Source organism: Oncorhynchus clarkii, chromosome 26, assembly GCF_045791955.1.
Source record: "Oncorhynchus clarkii lewisi isolate Uvic-CL-2024 chromosome 26, UVic_Ocla_1.0, whole genome shotgun sequence".
NCBI lineage: Eukaryota > Metazoa > Chordata > Actinopteri > Salmoniformes > Salmonidae > Oncorhynchus > Oncorhynchus clarkii.
Window position 1 is genome coordinate 29,360,816 of NC_092172.1, and position 19,241 is coordinate 29,380,056.

Below are 19,241 nucleotides of genomic sequence, written 5' to 3' on the forward strand. Positions count from 1 at the left end.
CCTGGGTTAGAGCATAGATTCTCCATTATGTATGTACTAGAGCAGTTGTCCAAACGGTAGGTTGTACTAAAGTAGAATATTACCGATTCGTCCTCTACACAACTAGAGCAGTGAAATTCCTCAAACTCCCTTCCAAGAACGATGATCTGTCCTGTCCGTTGTTTTCCCCTTCCTGTACACACAAGGTGACCTTTTCGTTGTCTGCCTGGATGTGCTGGGGAAAAGAGGACCCGGCTGCTGACCCTAGAGAGAGACGTCTGTTTTTGAATCCCAGAATGTCTTTCAGAGCAGTGTATGGCCACAGCAGGATGTCCCGTGTTGTCCCTCAGATCACCATGTTCCCATGAAGTGACCTCATCACTAATGAACCCACTAATGATACCTCTGAGGTATCACTGATTTGTACTGCTGTGTCCAGCTATGGTGGCCTTCCTATTTAAACACCACCCAGAGACTAAGAGACTGAGCGGTTCTCACTGACTGGAGGAGGACAGGCATCGCTATGGGGTCTGAAAGAATTTGGCTAGTCTAAACCCTTTCTATGTCATACTTTCTCTAAAAAAACTACAGGTTGTAATTCACAGAGCTGCCAGTGTTTTTATTTTGTTTTTATTGAACCTTTATTTAACTAGGCAAGTCAGTTAACAAATGATTATTTACAATTTACATTGACATGCATTTCATGTATGTTTGATATGGTTATCCAAATGGGGTTGTAATTGCATTTGATTACATTCATTCAAACCAGAGCTTTTTCCACTGCTATTTGGGTGCTTCCTGGTTGTCTAGTTAAATATCAGTCTACTTTTATTCAGGCAGTCCACTTGATTCTTCATCTGCTCCTCAGCCTTACAGACAAGTATTAATGTCCCTGCCATCATGAATGCTAAATGGGGCCGTATCTTACAGCTGGTTAGATGCTTTTGATTCCACATTAATCACATTATAGCAGCTATCTTTATCACTATCAGTGATGGATTTGCCCAGCCACTGTTTCCTTGGTAACTGTCAGAAAGGGGGCTGTATTCAGCACTATAGCACTACCCCTAGTTGCAGGTAGCCTAGCAGTTAGAGTGTTGGGCAGGTAACCAAAAGGTGAAAAATCTGTCAATCTGCCGTTGAGCAAGGTACTTAACCCTAATTGCTCCAGGGTTGCCGTCAACATTGGCTGATCCCTGGTTGTAACCCAGGGTCTTGGAGGGGGGGGGGGGATATGCACAAAAAATATATATTATACGAGGCTAATATAAGCGTCCTATAATTGATTGATTGAGGGTAGAGATGGTTTTGCTGAGGCATGGAGAAATGATTGTGTCAGTAGTGGGGACTCCACAGAAGATGGCAGCTCTTCGTTTGGCTTTCTCTCAAAGCTGTGTGCTGAGAAATCTGGACATTAGCCATGTGGTTTAATTTCGGACACTACTCTTCATTTCCAATCCCTTTTATTATTAGGATACGATTGGTTTTCCCTTCAGTGACAATTTCTGATCACACATAAGTCACAGTTAACCTGGCGTACAGGAAGCAGCAAATAGTATCAATGATAGCCTGTACTGGGCTGGCTAACATGACACACTTTTATGAAAAAAACTGTTTTGCATTTCAACAGTCAATCACATTATTCCCCTCTACTCTTGAGGAATTAGAACTGTAATGTCTCTTCACATTGGTCTGGGCTTACTATAAACATCACCTTGGGGCTGTGGGTGGTATGTTTTTAGTATGTGTGTGTGTGTATTAGAGAGATATAAGATGGCTGCTGTAATGTACTGTGGAGGGTTACATTCAGCAGCAGGTGAGGGAAGCGCCTGGCTGCTTAATTAACTAAATGGCATGGAGGCTTAGGCTCTAGACTCTCTTCATTCCCTCAACAATAGGACGCACAGAGGCTCTTAGGGATATTGGTTTGTGTGAACTGAACCCAGTCACGTGCAATCAGAGACAGCTGGAGAGAAAGAGAGAGGTAAAGAGAGCTGGAGCCAGAGGAGGAGGTAATGAAAAGGAATCTTGATGTTTCCTCATAAACAAGATGTTGATAGATAGACAAAGAAGAGCTGCTGTCATTACAAACGGACATGATTACAGTTGGACTCTAGCACTTTCCCTGGATGCATCTCCATCTGCTCCAGTTTAATGATGGATGAGGTGTGTGTGTGTGTGTGTGTGTGTGTAACAGGGCGCAGCTGCATACCCAGAGAACGAGGACCAGCAGCAGAGACTGAGGGAGGCGGCTGAGGGGTTGCGCGTGGCCACCAACGCTGCAGCTCAGAACGCCATCAAGAAGAAGCTCATTAACAGGCTAGAGGTCAGTTGGATGAGTCTGAGCTAGGCTGGGCAGAGCCATATATGTACAGTATACCTATGGGTGGCTCCGCGAGTTTGGTGCTAAGGTGGCGTCCCATTAATGGGTTTGCCAAACTCTGTATATGGCTCTGGGGCTGAGTAAGCAGGCACTTCCACTTGTGTCTCCTCATCATAGCTCTTGCTCTACATACACACCACATTGTCAGTCGCATGGAAAACAACAGGCTTTGAGTGAAAGTCTAGAAATAGTATTTTTGATATGCTGTATTATTTTGGGCTTTAGGTTAACGTGCAGAGGTGATTACATTTCCAGAGCTATTATTTCCAACTGTTGATGTAAACCATGCAAGAACAGTTATATACAGTACAGGACATTACTGAGTGTGTTTGGAGAGCTACAGTGTACTCTGGGTACATTCAACTGTTATAGAAACTTCCTTTCCCTTCCTGTTTACATTCTGAGAAGTCCTTGTAGGTTTTCCTTCATATGAAAGTAGAGACCATCCAGTATCATTCTTCAATCGTCATCCTACTAGCCACTGAAATGTAAAAGGAGCATTTTACATATGACTGTTGAATGCGGAATGAGGGTGAGCTCGGTTTGGTGTTTTGAAAGTGTGTTAAAAAGTTTCTTAGTATCTAGCTACCTTTTTTGAGTCTTGATCCCGAGACGCAGTTGGCATCAGTTGCTGGGTCTGCTACTCTCTGTCCAGTGATCCTGCCGACCAAGACCGTTTCGGAGGAGCTATTTGGTGTAGCTGCTTGCTAGCTGCCTATCAAGCTAGCAGGGTTTTCTTGAGGGCTTGAACGCAGCCTGTGGCTGGGATCACAGATTGTCCCAGGCTTGTGGCTGTCTAGATCCCTGCTGTTTGTTGTTTTCAATCTTCCCTGCAACCTGCCCTATCTGGAACTGCGAGGAGTAACAGCATAACCTACGTTGCTAGGTACCATGACAAAGACCAAAGCTGGCAGGAGTACTGTTGAGGACAGTGGTGTGTCTCTGTCACAGGTGTATGAACAACAACAACCAAAAAATTCTGCATGCAGTTTCAACAACAAGAAAATGGCTTGTAGTGTTTTGTCCAAATACTGGTGGACTCAAACTAATAAAAGAATGGACGACCTGACCAGAGAGGTCCAGGACCTGAAGAACAGTTTGCAGTTTTCCCAGGGTCAGCTCGATGAGTTTAAACAGGAGAAGGGCAAGATGACAGCAGTCTGTAAGTCATTGAGAGAGGACATCAGTTCTGTGTGTGAATCCATGATAACATTGACGGAGAACAAATTATCTCGAGGGACAATCAAGACGGAACAACATGGTTGTGGACGTAATTGCAGAATCGCCACATGAGACCTGGATGGAGTCTGAGGACAAAGTGAGGGAAATGATCTCGGAGAAACTGAAGATGGACTCCAAGAAGATTGAGTTGGAGCGCGCCCACAGAACTGGAAAGCCCACCACCGGCCCAGGTGACAGGCCCGTAGTGGTCAAGTTCTTGAGGTTAATTGCACACGCTGTATATAGACTTTTCTATTGTGTTATTGACTGTACGTTTGTTTATCCCATGTGTAACTCTGTTTGTGTCGCACTGCTTAGCTCTATCTTGGCCAGGTCTCAGTTGTAAATGAGAACTTGTTCTCAACTAGCCTAACTTGTTAAATGAAGCAGAAATTAAAAATACAATTTTAAAAAAGGACAAGGTAGCTGTTCTGGAAAGAGCCAAGAACTTGAGAGGAACGTGTACCTTCCTCAATGAGGACTATCCTGAAGCTGTGCACCAGAAGAGGAATGAACTTATCTTGGCCATGAAAGCTGCCAGAGTGGGTGGGGACATTGCTTACATCCGCTATGACAATGCTCGTTATCCACCCTCCCTCCCAAAACCCTGGAAGGGATGAGAGAGCCAAGCCTATGGGTTTGTAATTTCAACCCCACAGCACACACAGACTCACTTACACACACTGAGTGATTCATGGAATATTTATTTCTTGCAAAGAATAGAATAGGTCGACTTTTGCACTATGGGAGATAGTAGATTGATATAGGCTAGTGCTTTTGCTGTTGGTTAGGCCTGCTCATCTTGTTGGCTGATGAAAAGTAAATGTGGACAGTTCTTTCAATATCTTCAATATGCACCTTGGAACTGGATATGACAGAGAGCCGTGTGAGTGAGAGATGCTTCGGATTGTGTTGCACACTCAGGAAGAAGGGCACAACGCAGCACTGCAAAAGGCATGGATTTTTTTAGGGTGCATTACGGCCACGAAGGGGATGCCACTGAAATTCGAGGCATTATCAAGTGCTTGTCAAATTGTGAATGAGAGACTATTGGCGTGTGTACAGCCTGTGCAAAAACAAAGCCGAGCTCATGCCTTTCGAGAGTTTTTCAAATCATCATTAGTCTCATCATGCAGCCTTGCAATGTATTAAAAGTCCAAACATAAACATAGCCCACTGTTTGTAGAACAACTAAAGTTACATTAATACATCTATATTACGCATATAGGAGTACCTATTTCTTTGTTAACCGCTCAACACAGAATAGTGTGTGTGCGCATCTGCTCACTCCCTCAAATAAATCGTTTTGGAGAAAATATTTATTCAGCTTTGTTCAATTGTATTCTTCATACTATAATATAATATAAAATAATGCCACAGAATTATATTCAAATCGTATCTGCTAAATTAAGTAGTGTAGCCCACAGCCATTTGGCATAGCCACATCAGGACCTAACATAAGGACAACTCCGAGTATGCTATTCTTTTCTTCTGAAATAGACTCTATTTTCTTATCATGCTTCTTTAGACCTGTCTAAAATAAATAATGGATTTATTGTGAAGGGGTAGGCTATATTACATGGATTTATTAGACTTTTTAAAATGGCTTGTAGGCTATGTGTGGAAGCCAGGAGATGTGTTTGTTAATTAATGGTCAGTTACCGTGAGACCGGCAGTTATTTGCTTGACAGTCACCGGCTGACAAAATTTTGTGACCGCCACAGCCCTAAACAAGATTGTCCATGTATCGATCACATAAAGCGGCCTTTACTGGTTCTAACAGCAGACCTATCAACTTGCTGCCAGCTCTTAGCAAACTGTTGGAAAAAATGGTTTGACCAAATACAGTGCTATTTCTCTATAAACAAATTAACAACAGACTTTCAGAATGCTTATAGAGAAGGGCATTCAACATGTACTGCACTGACACAAATGACTGATGATTGTTTTATAAGAAGATTGTGGGAGTGGTACTGTTAGATTTCAGTGCAGCCTTTGATAGTAATAAAGAAATGGGGAGAGGTCTGTCCGTAATAAAGAGAGGTCTGTCCGTAATAAAGAGAGGTCTGTCCGTAATAAAGAGAGGTCTGTCCGTAATAAAGAGAGGTCTGTCCGTAATAAAGAGAGGTCTGTCCGTAATAAAGAGAGGTCTGTCCGTAATAAAGAGAGGTCTGTCCGTAATAAAGAGAGGTCTGTCCGTAATAAAGAGAGGTCTGTCCGTAATAAAGAGAGGTCTGTCCGTAATAAAGAGAGGTCTGTCCGTAATAAAGAGAGGTCTGTCCGTAATAATAAAGAGAGGTTTGTCCGTAATAAAGAGAGGTCTGTCCGTAATAAAGAGAGGTCTGTCCGTAATAAAGAGAAGGGGAGAGGTCTGTCCGTAATAAAGAGAGGTCTGTCCGTAATAAAGAGAGGTCTGTCCGTAATAAAGAGATGGGGAGAGGTCTGTCCGTAATAAAGAGAGGTCTGTCCGTAATAAAGAGAGGTCTGTCCGTAATAAAGAGAGGTCTGTCCGTAATAAAGAGAGGTCTGTCCGTAATAAAGAGAGGTCTGTCCGTAATAAAGAGAGGTCTGTCCGTAATAAAGAGAGGTCTGTCCGTAATAAAGAGAGGTCTGTCCGTAATAAAGAGAGGTCTGTCCGTAATAAAGAGAGGTCTGTCCGTAATAAAGAGAGGTCTGTCCGTAATAAAGAGAGGTCTGTCCGTAATAAAGAGAGGTCTGTCCGTAATAAAGAGAAGGGGAGAGGTCTGTCCGTAATAAAGAGATGGGGAGAGGTCTGTCCGTAATAAAGAGAGGTCTGTCCGTAATAAAGAGAGGTCTGTCCGTAATAAAGAGAAGGGGAGAGGTCTGTCCGTAATAAAGAGATGGGGAGAGGTCTGTCCGTAATAAAGAGATGGGGAGAGGTCTGTCCGTAATAAAGAGAGGTCTGTCCGTAATAAAGAGAGGTCTGTCCGTAATAAAGAGAGGTCTGTCCGTAATAAAGAGAGGTCTGTCCGTAATAAAGAGATGGGGAGAGGTCTGTCCGTAATAAAGAGATGGGGAGAGGTCTGTCCGTAATAAAGAGATGAGGAGAGGTCTGTCCGTAATAAAGAGAGGTCTGTCCGTAATAAAGAGAGGTCTGTCCGTAATAAAGAGAGGTCTGTCCGTAATAAAGAGAGGTCTGTCCGTAATAAAGAGAGGTCTGTCCGTAATAAAGAGAGGTCTGTCCGTAATAAAGAGAGGTCTGTCCGTAATAAAGAGATGGGGAGAGGTCTGTCCGTAATAAAGAGAAGGGGAGAGGTCTGTCCGTAATAAAGAGAAGGGGAGAGGTCTGTCCGTAATAAAGAGATGGGGAGAGGTCTGTCCGTAATAAAGAGATGGGGAGAGGTCTGTCCGTAATAAAGAGATGGGGAGAGGTCTGTCTGTAATAAAGAGATGGGGAGAGGTCTGTCCGTAATAAAGATAGGTCTGTCCGTAATAAAGAGATGAGGAGAGGTCTGTCTGTAATAAAGAGATGGGGAGAGGTCTGTCTGTAAATAAAGAGAAGGGGAGAGGTCTGTCTGTAAGAAAGAGATGGGGAGAGGTCTGTCCGTAATAAAGAGATGGGGAGAGGTCTGTCCGTAATAAAGAGATGGGGAGAGGTCTGTCCGTAATAAAGAGAGGTCTGTCCGTAATAAAGAGAGGTCTGTCCGTAATAAAGAGAGGTCTGTCCGTAATAAAGAGAGGTCTGTCCGTAATAATAAAGAGAGGTCTGTCCGTAATAATAAAGAGAGGTTTGTCCGTAATAATAGAGGTCTGTCCGTAATAATAAAGAGAGGTCTGTCCGTAATAATAAAGAGAGGTCTGTCCGTAATAAAGAGAGGTCTGTCCGTAATAATAAAGAGAGGTCTGTCCGTAATAATAAAGAGAGGTCTGTCCGTAATAATAAAGAGAGGTCTGTCCGTAATAATAAAGAGAGGTCTGTCCGTAATAATAAAGAGAGGTCTGTCCGTAATAATAAAGAGAGGTCTGTCCGTAATAAAGAGAAGGGGAGAGGTTTGTCCGTAATAAAGAGAGGTCTGTCCGTAATAAAGAGAAGGGGAGAGGTCTGTCCGTAATAAAGAGATGGGGAGAGGTCTGTCCGTAATAAAGAAATGGGGAGAGGTCTGTCCGTAATAAAGAGAGGTCTGTCCGTAATAAAGAGAGGTCTGTCCGTAATAAAGAGAGGTCTGTCCGTAATAATAAAGAGAGGTTTGTCCGTAATAATAAAGAGAGGTCTGTCCGTAATAATAAAGAGAGGTCTGTCCGTAATAGAGGTCTGTCCGTAATAAAGAGAGGTCTGTCCGTAATAATAAAGAGAGGTCTGTCCGTAATAATAAAGAGAGGTCTGTCCGTAATAATAAAGAGAGGTCTGTCCGTAATAATAAAGAGAGGTCTGTCCGTAATAATAAAGAGAGGTCTGTCCGTAATAATAAAGAGAGGTCTGTCCGTAATAATAAAGAGAGGTCTGTCCGTAATAATAAAGAGAGGTCTGTCCGTAATAAAGAGAAGGGGAGAGGTTTGTCCGTAATAAAGAGAGGTCTGTCCGTAATAAAGAGAAGGGGAGAGGTCTGTCTGTAATAAAGAGATGGGGAGAGGTCTGTCCGTAATAAAGAGAGGTCTGTCCGTAATAAAGAGATGAGGAGAGGTCTGTCTGTAATAAAGAGATGGGGAGAGGTCTGTCCGTAATAAAGAGAAGGGGAGAGGTCTGTCTGTAATAAAGAGATGGGGAGAGGTCTGTCCGTAATAAAGAGAGGTCTGTCCGTAATAAAGAGACGAGGAGAGGTCTGTCTGTAATAAAGAGATGGGGAGAGGTCTGTCTGTAAATAAAGAGAAGGGGAGAGGTCTGTCCGTAATAAAGAGATGGGGAGAGGTCTGTCCGTAATAAAGAGATGGGGAGAGGTCTGTCCGTAATAAAGAGATGGGGAGAGGTCTGTCCGTAATAAAGAAATGGGGAGAGGTCTGTCCGTAACAAAGAGAGGTCTGTCCGTAATAATAAAGAGAGGTTTGTCCGTAATAATAAAGAGAGGTTTGTCCGTAATAATAAAGAGAGGTCTGTCCGTAATAATAAAGAGAGGTCTGTCCGTAATAATAAAGAGAGGTCTGTCCGTAATAATAAAGAGAGGTCTGTCCGTAATAATAAAGAGAGGTCTGTCCGTAATAATAAAGAGAGGTCTGTCCGTAATAAAGAGAAGGGGAGAGGTCTGTCCGTAATAAAGAGAAGGGGAGAGGTCTGTCCGTAATAAAGAGAAGGGGAGAGGTCTGTCCGTAATAAAGAGATGGGGAGAGGTCTGTCCGTAATAAAGAGATGGGGAGAGGTCTGTCCGTAATAAAGAGATGGGGAGAGGTCTGTCCGTAATAAAGAGAAGGGGAGAGGTCTGTCCGTAATAAAGAGAAGGGGAGAGGTCTGTCCGTAATAAAGAGAAGGGGAGAGGTCTGTCCGTAATAAAGAGATGGGGAGAGGTCTGTCCGTAATAAAGAGAAGGGGAGAGGTCTGTCCGTAATAAAGAGAAGGGGAGAGGTCTGTCCGTAATAAAGAGATGGGGAGAGGTCTGTCCGTAATAAAGAGATGGGGAGAGGTCTGTCCGTAATAAAGAGAGGTCTGTCTGTAATAAAGAGATGAGGAGAGGTCTGTCTGTAATAAAGAGATGGGGAGAGGTCTGTCCGTAATAAAGAGATGGGGAGAGGTCTGTCCGTAATAAAGAGATGGGGAGAGGTCTGTCCGTAATAAAGAAATGGGGAGAGGTCTGTCCGTAATAAAGAGAGGTCTGTCCGTAATAAAGAGAGGTCTGTCCGTAATAAAGAGAGGTCTGTCCGTAATAAAGAGAGGTCTGTCCGTAATAAAGAGAGGTCTGTCCGTAATAATAAAGAGAGGTTTGTCCGTAATAATAAAGAGAGGTCTGTCCGTAATAATAAAGAGAGGTCTGTCCGTAATAATAAAGAGAGGTCTGTCCGTAATAAAGAGAAGGGGAGAGGTCTGTCCGTAATAAAGAGAAGGGGAGAGGTCTGTCCGTAATAAAGAGATGGGGAGAGGTCTGTCCGTAATAAAGAGAAGGGGAGAGGTCTGTCCGTAATAAAGAGAAGGGGAGAGGTCTGTCCGTAATAAAGAGATGGGGAGAGGTCTGTCCGTAATAAAGAGATGGGGAGAGGTCTGTCCGTAATAAAGAGATGGGGAGAGGTCTGTCCGTAATAAAGAGATGGGGAGAGGTCTGTCCGTAATAAAGAGAAGGGGAGAGGTCTGTCCGTAATAAAGAGATGGGGAGAGGTCTGTCCGTAATAAAGAGATGGGGAGAGGTCTGTCCGTAATAAAGAGATGGGGAGAGGTCTGTCCGTAATAAAGAGATGGGGAGAGGTCTGTCCGTAATAAAGAGATGGGGAGAGGTCTGTCCGTAATAAATAGATGGGGAGAGGTCTGTCCGTAATAAAGAGATGGGGAGAGGTCTGTCCGTAATAAAGAGATGGGGAGAGGTCTGTCCGTAATAAAGAGAAGGGGAGAGGTCTGTCCGTAATAAAGAGATGCTCTGCTTTTTTGGACACCACACTCCACAAAAGTTCTGCAGGCTTTAGTTTTGTCTTACCTTGATTATTGTGTGGTCCAGTGCTAAAAGAAAAGACCTAGATAAGCTGCCGCTGGCCCAGAACAGAGGCACACCTTGCTTTTTATTGTAATCAGAAGGAGGATATAAGTACTATCCATGTCAGACTCTCTTGGCTAAGAGTTGAGGAGAGACTGACTGCATCACTTCTTTTTATAAGAAACATGTGTTGAAAATCCCAGATGGTTTGCATCGTCAACTTACACAGAGCTCTGACACACACACTTACCCCACCAGGCATGCCACCATGGGTCTTTCAGTCCCCAAATCCAGATCCGATTCAAGAAAGCGTATTATATAGAGCCATTATTCTATGGAACTGCGTTCCAACTCATACTGCTCAAATGAACAGCAAACCTGGTTTCAAAAAACCAATAAAGCAACACCTTCTCTATTTGACCTAGATAGTTTGTGCGTGTATGTCTTGATATGTCCTTGAGCTGTTCTTGTCTGTTAATGTTCTGTATTGTTTATGTTTTGAGTGGGTCAGAGGCTCTCACAACAGCTAATGGGGATCCTAATAAAATACCAAATCAGGAGATTGTTTGAACCCTACTGCCCGACATTAAAGATGGCACCACAAATATTTGATCTCTGACCTGAGGAACCCTGGCTCTAAGTGGAGACTGTCTGCCTCCCAAATGGCACTCTATTCCCTTTAGTACGGTTCTTTTGACCATGGGCCTCCTGGTAAAAATAAGTGCACTATAAAGGGAATGGGGTGCCATTTGAGAGGCATCTTGTGTGTGTTTTGATTCGTCGAGGCAGTGATTCTAAACATGCCTGACGTGTGTGACATTCCAACAGAATGCCGCCAAGCAAGCTGCAGCTGCAGCCACCCAGACCATCGCTGCCTCCCAGAATGCAGCAGCCTCCAACAAGAACACCGCCGCTCACCAGCAATTGGTGCAGAGCTGCAAGGTACTGGGGATAAGTCTCTTAATGCCAGGGGACATTGCCAGTTGCTTGCATTGAACAATTTATATGCCTACTGTAGTTATACAGTAGGTGCTACAGCTATATACAGCTATATAGGTGCTACATCTATATAGAAACTGTGGTTGAATACTGTATGTGTGTTGACTGTTTATGTATGTGTGCGGCTCACTAGGCCATGGCAGACCACATTCCCCAGCTGGTCCAGGGGGTAAGGGGCAGCCAGGCCCAGCCTGAAGACCTCACTACCCAGCTAGCCCTCATCATCACCAGTCAGAACTTCCTACAGGTACTCCACCAGTGCCAGTCTGGCTCCTAATCTCTCCACATATTGAATGAAGGGATCTCAATATATTGTACAGTGCTGATATATATATATGTGTGTGTGTGTGCTTGAAAGCTTGAAAGCTTATAAAGATATATTATTGATGATGATGTCTAATACTTGGGTAAGACTGGGTTTTGTAGTCATAATAGATTCAAAGAAAGACATATATTCTCTGGTCCAAAACATCTTCTTGGGATGAATTTGACATTCCTGTTTCTGTCATGACAGCCTGGCAGTAAGATGGTGACATCAGCGAAGTCGTCTGTTCCCACGGTGATGGACCAGGCCGCTGCTATGCAGCTGGGTCAGTGTGCCAAAAACCTGGCCACCAGCCTGGCAGAGCTCAGAACCGTAGCACAGAAGGTACATATATATACACACACACACACATATATATATATATATACATACATACATACATACATACATACATACATACACACACACACACACACACACACACACACACACACACACACACACACACACACACACACACACACACACACACACACACACACATACACACACACACACACACACTTAAGTCATACCTGTCGCTCACCACTGTCACTTTGTGAGGGTACCTATCCCCTGTTAGGACTAGCCAGCTTCTGATAGACTAGGGCAATAAATACCAGCTCAGATGGGATAAAAACTGTCAGTCTAGAATGACTAATTCAATGGTCTGCTCTCTCCTTGTGCTCTTTAGGCCCACGAAGCCTGCGGCCCCATGGAGATCCACTCAGCTCTCACAGCCGTCCAGACTCTGAAGACAGAGCTCCAAGATGCCAAGATGGCTGCCATAGACATGCAGCTGAAACCACTACCTGGAGAATCGGTCAGGGAAATCTGATTCATTAAACTAATAAACGACTCTCATTACTTCTAGTGATTACTCTTTCATCCATTGCTGAGTCTGTTTGTCTGGGTGTCTGATGTACTGTGTGCTGTTCTCTCTGCAGATGGAGAAGTGTGCTCAGGACCTGGGCAGCACCTCCAAGTCTGTGGGATCCTCCATGGCTCAGCTGCTCACCTGTGCTGCACAGGGCAATGAACACTACACAGGTACTGTTCTACTGCCCTGGGGCTCCCATTCTAATTAGAGAAATACTGCTAAATGGCAAACTCCATAGCACCACCAGGATGTGACTATAATAGTGTATTTCACTTTTGACTACAGATTTTACTGTTACTACTGAAAGCTTCAACATATTTGATGCTTCAAGATCAATAGTAGATTAGATTCAACCTTTACTCTCTGGAAAGTAGCACAAAGACTAAAACAGAAGAAATCCTTCCCCTACTTCAATAGATGTGACATTCCTTCAGTAATCTTGTCTAGATTAATGGGGTAATGCAAGCTGATTCAATTTACTAGATTCCTCCCCAATGTGTTGTGTTGAAGCTGAAATGTTGCATTCCCTTGTTGAGGTAGTCATAGTTTAGACCTTATGAAACTAAACCAGAGGCTCTTGCTACCTGGTATAGCACACTGTCAACATGAGAGGGCTATGGATATCGGAGGTCATAAAATGCATTTATTAAGGCTTAATTCAATCTTCTGAATGTATGTGGATGTTTGGGGGTCCTGTTGGTTCCAGACTTGGTGCATCGGTACTGCTTGCCGTGTGGCAGTAGAGAGAGAGCTTGCCGTGCGGCAGTGGAGTGAGAGCTTGCCGTGCGGCAGTGGAGAGAGAGCTTGCCGTGCGGCAGTGGAGAGAGAGCTTGCCGTGCGGCAGTGGAGAGAGAGCTTGCCGTGCGGCAGTGGAGAGAGAGCTTGCCGTGCGGCAGTGGAGAGAGAGCTTGCCGTGCGGCAGTGGAGAGAGAGCTTGCCGTGCGGCAGTGGAGAGAGAGCTTGCCGTGCGGCAGTAGGGAGCTACTTCCTTAACTCTTCTTTATTTGTAGCATTCCAACCCCTACTCACCATTTGTATATTTACCTCCAGGGTTAGCAGCCAGAGAGACAGCCCTGGCCCTGAAGACTCTAGCCCAGGCAGCTCGGGGCGTGGCAGCCTCTACCACCAACCCTCAGGCAGCGGCGTCCATGTTGGATTCAGCCTGTGATGTTATGGAAGGCTCGGCCATGCTGATCCATGAGGCCAAGCAGGCCCTGGTCTCTCCCGGTGACTCAGAGAGCCAGCAGAGGCTAGCCCAGGTGAGTGGGGGACTTCAGTACAATAACGTGCAGAGCCATATAGGGATGAAGCTACTGTACAGTCGTGGCCAACATATTTGAGAATGACACAAATATTAATTTCCACAACGTTTGCTGCTTCAGTGTCTTTAGATATTTTTGTCAGATGTTACTATGGAATACTGAAGTATAATTACAAGCATGTCATAAGTGTCAAAGGTTTTTATTGACATATTACATGAAGTTGATGCAAAGAGTCAATATTTGCAGTGTTGACCCTTCTTTTTCAAGACCTCTGCAATCTGCCCTGGCATGTTGTCAATTCACTTCTGGGCCACATCCTGACTGATGGCAGCCCATTCTTGCATAATCAATGCTTGGAGTTTGTCAGAATTTGTGGGGTTTTGTTTGTCCACCCGCCTCTTGAGGATTGACCACAAGTTCTCAATGGGATTAAGGTCTGGGGAGTTTCCTGGCCATGGACCCAAAATTGATGTTTTGTTCCCTGAGCCACTTAGTTATCACTTTTGCCTCATGGCAAGGTGCTCCATCATGCTTGGAAAGGCATTGTTTGTCACCAAACTGTTCCTGGATGGGTGGGAGAAGTTGCTCTCAGAGGACGTGTTGGTGCCATTCTTTATTCATGGCTGTGTTCTTAAGCAAAATTGTGAGTGAGCCCACTCCCTTGGCTGAGAAGCAACTCCACACATGTCTCTTGATGTTTTACTGTTGGCATGACACAGGACTGATGGTAGCGCTCACCTTGTCTTCTCTGGACAAGCTTTATTCCGGATACCCCAAACAATCGGAAAGGAGATTCATCAGAGAAAATGACTTTACCCCAGTCCTCAGTAGTCCAATCCCTGTACCTTTTGCAGAATATCAGTCTGTCGCTGATGTTTTTCCTGGAGAGAAGTGGCTTCTTTGCTGCCCTTCTTGACACCAGGCCGTCCTCCAAAAGTATTTTGCCTCACTGTGCGTGCAGATGCAGTCACATCTTGCCTGCTGCCATTCCTGAGCAAGCTCTATACTGGTGGTGCCCCGATCCTACAGCTGAATCAACTTTAGGAGACGGTCCTGGCGCTTGCTGGACTTTCTTGGGCGCCCTGAAGCCGCCTTCACAGCAATTGAACCGCTCTCCTTGAAGTTCTTGATGATCCGATAAATGGTTGATTTAGGTGCAATCTTACTGGCAGCAATATCCTTGCCTGTGAAGCCCTTTTTGTGCAAAGCAATGATGACGGCACTTGTGTCCTTGCAGGTAACCATGATTGACAGAGGAAGAACAATGATTCCAAGCACCACCCTCCTTTTGAAGCTTCCAGTCTGTTATTCGCACTCAATCAGCATGACAGAGTGATCTCCAGCCTTGTCCTCGTCAACACTCACACCTGTGTTAATGAGAGAATCACTGACATGATGTCAGCTGGTCCTTTTGTGGCAGAGCTGAAATGCTGTGGAAATGTTTTTGGGGGATTCAGTTCAGAGGGACTTTGCAATTAATTGCGATTCATCTGATCACTCTTCATAATATTCTGGAGTATATGCAAATTGCCATCATACAAACTGAGGCAGCAGACTTTGTAAAAATGTATATTTGTGTCATTCTCAAAACTTTTGGCCATAACTGGATATCTCTATAAAAGGCTTTGCTATGTGTATGGACAGTTGAAGTCAGAAGTTTACATACACTTAGGTTGGAGTCCTTAAAACTAGTTTTTCAACCACTCCACCAATTTCTTGTTCACAAACTATAGTTTTGAGAAGTCGTTTAGGACATCTACTTTGTGCATGATACAAGTAATTTTCCCAACAATTGTTTACAGACAGATTCTTTCACTTATATTTCACTGTATCACAATTCCAGTGGGTCAGAAGTTTATGTACACTAAGTTGACTGTGCCTTTAAACAGCTTGGAAAATTCCAGAAAATTATTTCATGGCTTTAGAAGCTTCTAATTGGCTAATTGACATCATTTGAGTCAATTGGAGGTGTACCTGTGGATGTATTTCAAGGCCTACCTCCAAACTTGGTGTCTCTTTGCTTGACATCATGGGAAAATCAAAAGAAATCAGCCAAGACCTCAGAAAACAATTGTAGACCTCGACAAGTCCAGTTCATCCTTGGGAGCAATTTCCAAACGCCTGAAGGTATCACGTTCATCTGTACAAACAATAGGACACAAGTATAAACACCATGGGACCACGCAGCCATCATACTGCTCAAGAAGGAGAAGCGTTCTGTCTCCTAGAGATGAACGTACTTTGGTGCAAGAAGTGCAAATCAATCCCAGAACAACAGCAAAGAATATTGTTAAGATGCTGGAGGAAACGGGTACAAAAGTATCTACCTACAGTAAATCGAGTCCTATATTAACATAACCTGAAAGACCGCTCAGCAAGGAAGAAGCCACAAAGATCGTACTTTTTGGAGAAATGTCCTCTGGTCTGATGGAACAAACTGTTTGGCCATAATGACCATCGTTATGTTTGGAGGAAAAAGGGGGAAGCTTGCAAGCTGAAGAACACCATCCCAACCGTGAAGCACAGGAGTGGCTGCATCATGTTGTGGGGGTGCTTTGCTGCAGGAGGGACTGGTGCACTTCACAAAATAAGGTGGATATATTGAAGCAACATCTCAAGATATCAGTCAGGTTAAAGCTTGGTCGCAAATGGGTCTTCCAAGTGGACAATGACCCCAAGCATACTTCCAAAGTTGTGGCAAAATGGCTTAAGGACAACAAAGTCAAGGTATTGGAGTGGCCATCACAAAGCCCCGACCTCAATCACATAGAAAATTTGTGGGCAGAACTGAAAAAGTGTGTGTGAGAAAGAGGCCTACAAACCTGACTCAGTTACACCAGCTTTGTCAGGAGGAATGGGCCAAAATTCACCCAACTTATTGTGGGAAGCTTGTGGAAGGCTACCCAAAATGTTTGACCCAAGTTAAACAATTTAAAGGCAATGCTACCAAATACTAATTGAGTGTGTTAACTTCTGACCCACTGGGAATGTGATGGAAGAAATGAAAGCTGAAATAAATAATTCTCTCTCCTATTATTCTGACATTTCGCATTCTTAAAATAAAGTGGTGATCCTAACTGACCTAAAACAGGGAATTATTACTAGGATTAAATGTCAGGAATTGTGAAAAACTGATTTTAAATGTATTTGGCTATGGTGTATGTTAACTTCTGACTTCAACTGTATATGGCTCTGCTAACATCCATACTTTCCATCTGTTCAGTATAAATGTCCTCTGTCTGAATGGAGTTGGCTGTGGTTGGTGCTCTTAGACAACCAAAGGGCTACTAGAGTTTTAATATCACCACTTTTATTCAGGAAGTCTTGGCTTGTGTTACACGGAAGGTCAAGTGAGAGGCAACTATTTTTATTGTAGAGCTTCCACAGATCACTTCTCACAACTTCAGTATCTGGTTGTAAAATAAATAACTTTTGTAGACAAATAATAGTTCACATTTTATCAGCCCAGCTGAACATAACACTGATCACCTGTCAAACACAGTGAGGTGTTCACCCTCCGCCTGCTGTAGCAGGAGATTCACAACTTTAAGCACACATCAATTATTAATGCCTGGTCCTTCCCATATAACCTTCCCACCAGATGAATAAATGATGCATCTATAGATGCTACTGCAGATAAAGGGACAGACTGGACATAGTATTGTGGTGTTTGTTCTGTTCCTTTGCAAATGAGAGAGAAATAGGACCCATTTTACATGGTGTTGAAGATCCCTTTGGTTTTGAATGGAATCCAATGAAAGTCCTTGGATTATTTGGATGATGATTTGGATGATGATCTCTTTCAAATCTTACCAAATAAGTCTTCAATTGTCTCTTTTTATCTTTTCAGGTAATCCTAGTTGTGCATTCAGTAATCCTTTCAGCAGCACGACTCCCGTTCTGTTGCTAGGCCCCACAGGGACACAGACATATTGGTTGGCATATGTTCTGTTGGAAACAGAAGTGCAAATTAGGAACATCAATTACTCCGCTATGCTTCTTGGCTCATTAGCATTTTAAGATTGTGATTGCAGCTCAGCAACATCACTACTGTGGAAAACAACTCCGTTCGCGCATGAATGATCAGACTTGACACACACGCAGGCATGCTCACAAACACACACATGCACACCTGTGCTCACACACACCTGTTCTCTCTGCTTCAGGTGGCCAAGGCTGTGTCCCACTCTCTGAATAACTGTGTCAACTGCCTGCCTGGCCAGAAGGATGTGGACATGGCCCTCAGGAGCATTGGAGAGGCCAGCAAGAAACTGCTGGGAGAAACGGTAAGTTCTACACTTCCTTAAGTAAAGGTTACTTTATTGAAAAACCATTCACATAAAGCCACTGATTACCCCAGAGTTAATCACCCGTTTATTGATTTAAAACTGCCGCTAGGTCAAACACTTATCAAATGTTTTTAAACCAAACAATCACTGACTCGCTATGGCTGTCTTTGTTGTCTCTCTGTATTTCTCTGTCTTATCTTTCTCTCTCTGTAGCTCCCTCCATCCACCAGGTCATTCCAGGAGGCCCAGAGCGAGCTGAACCAGACCGCAGCAGATCTGAACCAATCTGCAGGAGACGTGGTCCATGCCTCCCGCGGCTCCAGCACCCAGCTCGCAGACGCATCTGGGAAGTTCAGCGAAGACTTTGATGAGTTCTTGGACGCCGGCATTGAGATGGCTGGGCACACTCAGGTGCAGTCACAGTGTGGTACTGAACCTGGAACGTGTTCGTTAGGGCACAACACCACACCACACCATCGCAATGGAAACCATAATGAACCTTTCTTTTTTTTTCTTTTTTCTTTTTACCCCTTTTTCTCTCCAATTTCGTGGTATCCAATTGTTGTAGTAGCTACTATCTTGTCTCATCGCTACAACTCCCGTACGGGCTCGGGAGAGACGAAGGTTGAATGTCATGCGTCCTCCGATACACAACCCAACCAGCCGCACTGCTTCTTAACACAGCGCGCATCCAACCCGGAAGCCAGCCGCACCAATGTGTCGGAGGAAACACCGTGCACCTGGCCACCTTGGTTAGCACGCACTGCGCCCGGCCCGCCACAGGAGTCGCTGGTGCGCGATGAGACAAGGACATCCCTACCGACCAAGCCCTCCCTAACCCGGACGACGCTAGGCCAATTGTTCGTCACCCCACGGACCTCCCGGTCGCGGCCGGCTGCGACAGAGCCTGGGCGCGAACCCAGGGACTCTAATGGCACAGCCCTTAACCACTGCGCCACCCGGGAGGCCAATGAACCTTTCTTATTGACAAGTTCACATAGTGCCTCCCCGTTCCACGCAGTTTTGTTGTTTTGTTTCGTGCCTAAAGAACACAAACGAGGGACCATACTGGATTTGACCGTTTTAGTGTGACTAATTTATTTACATAAGCCTCTTCATCACCTTTTGGACGTAATAATTTATCAAAGCTGATATAATGGAAACTAGACCAATTGGCCTCAAAAGTCATAGCTTGGCCAACCATCAGTCTATCTATTTGTTGATGAACTTTTCTTATAGATACGGAGTATTTCATTGAATTTCCTCAGAGCGGCGGTCTGTTAAATTTAGTCTAAATAAGATGACAGATGAAGGTCTTTTCCGGGCTGCCTTGCTGATAAGGAAGGAGGAAATCT

The 19,241-nt window shown here is 44.3% G+C and overlaps 1 protein-coding gene across 2 annotated transcripts in view; it reads left to right on the top strand.

Annotated features, from left to right (window-relative positions):
• The window catches only part of LOC139384466 (talin-2-like), a 135,787-nt gene that overhangs the window by 81,660 nt on the left and 34,886 nt on the right, over positions 1-19,241 (top strand). For both annotated transcript variants that reach the window (XM_071129241.1, XM_071129242.1), the window contains exons 22-30: positions 2,177-2,305; positions 10,981-11,094; positions 11,285-11,398; positions 11,666-11,800; positions 12,150-12,278; positions 12,403-12,505; positions 13,386-13,594; positions 17,764-17,883; positions 18,100-18,297. In XM_071129241.1, coding sequence (XP_070985342.1) covers positions 2,177-2,305; positions 10,981-11,094; positions 11,285-11,398; positions 11,666-11,800; positions 12,150-12,278; positions 12,403-12,505; positions 13,386-13,594; positions 17,764-17,883; positions 18,100-18,297 — 1,251 coding nt within the window. The remainder of the gene's footprint in view (positions 1-2,176; positions 2,306-10,980; positions 11,095-11,284; positions 11,399-11,665; positions 11,801-12,149; positions 12,279-12,402; positions 12,506-13,385; positions 13,595-17,763; positions 17,884-18,099; positions 18,298-19,241) is intronic.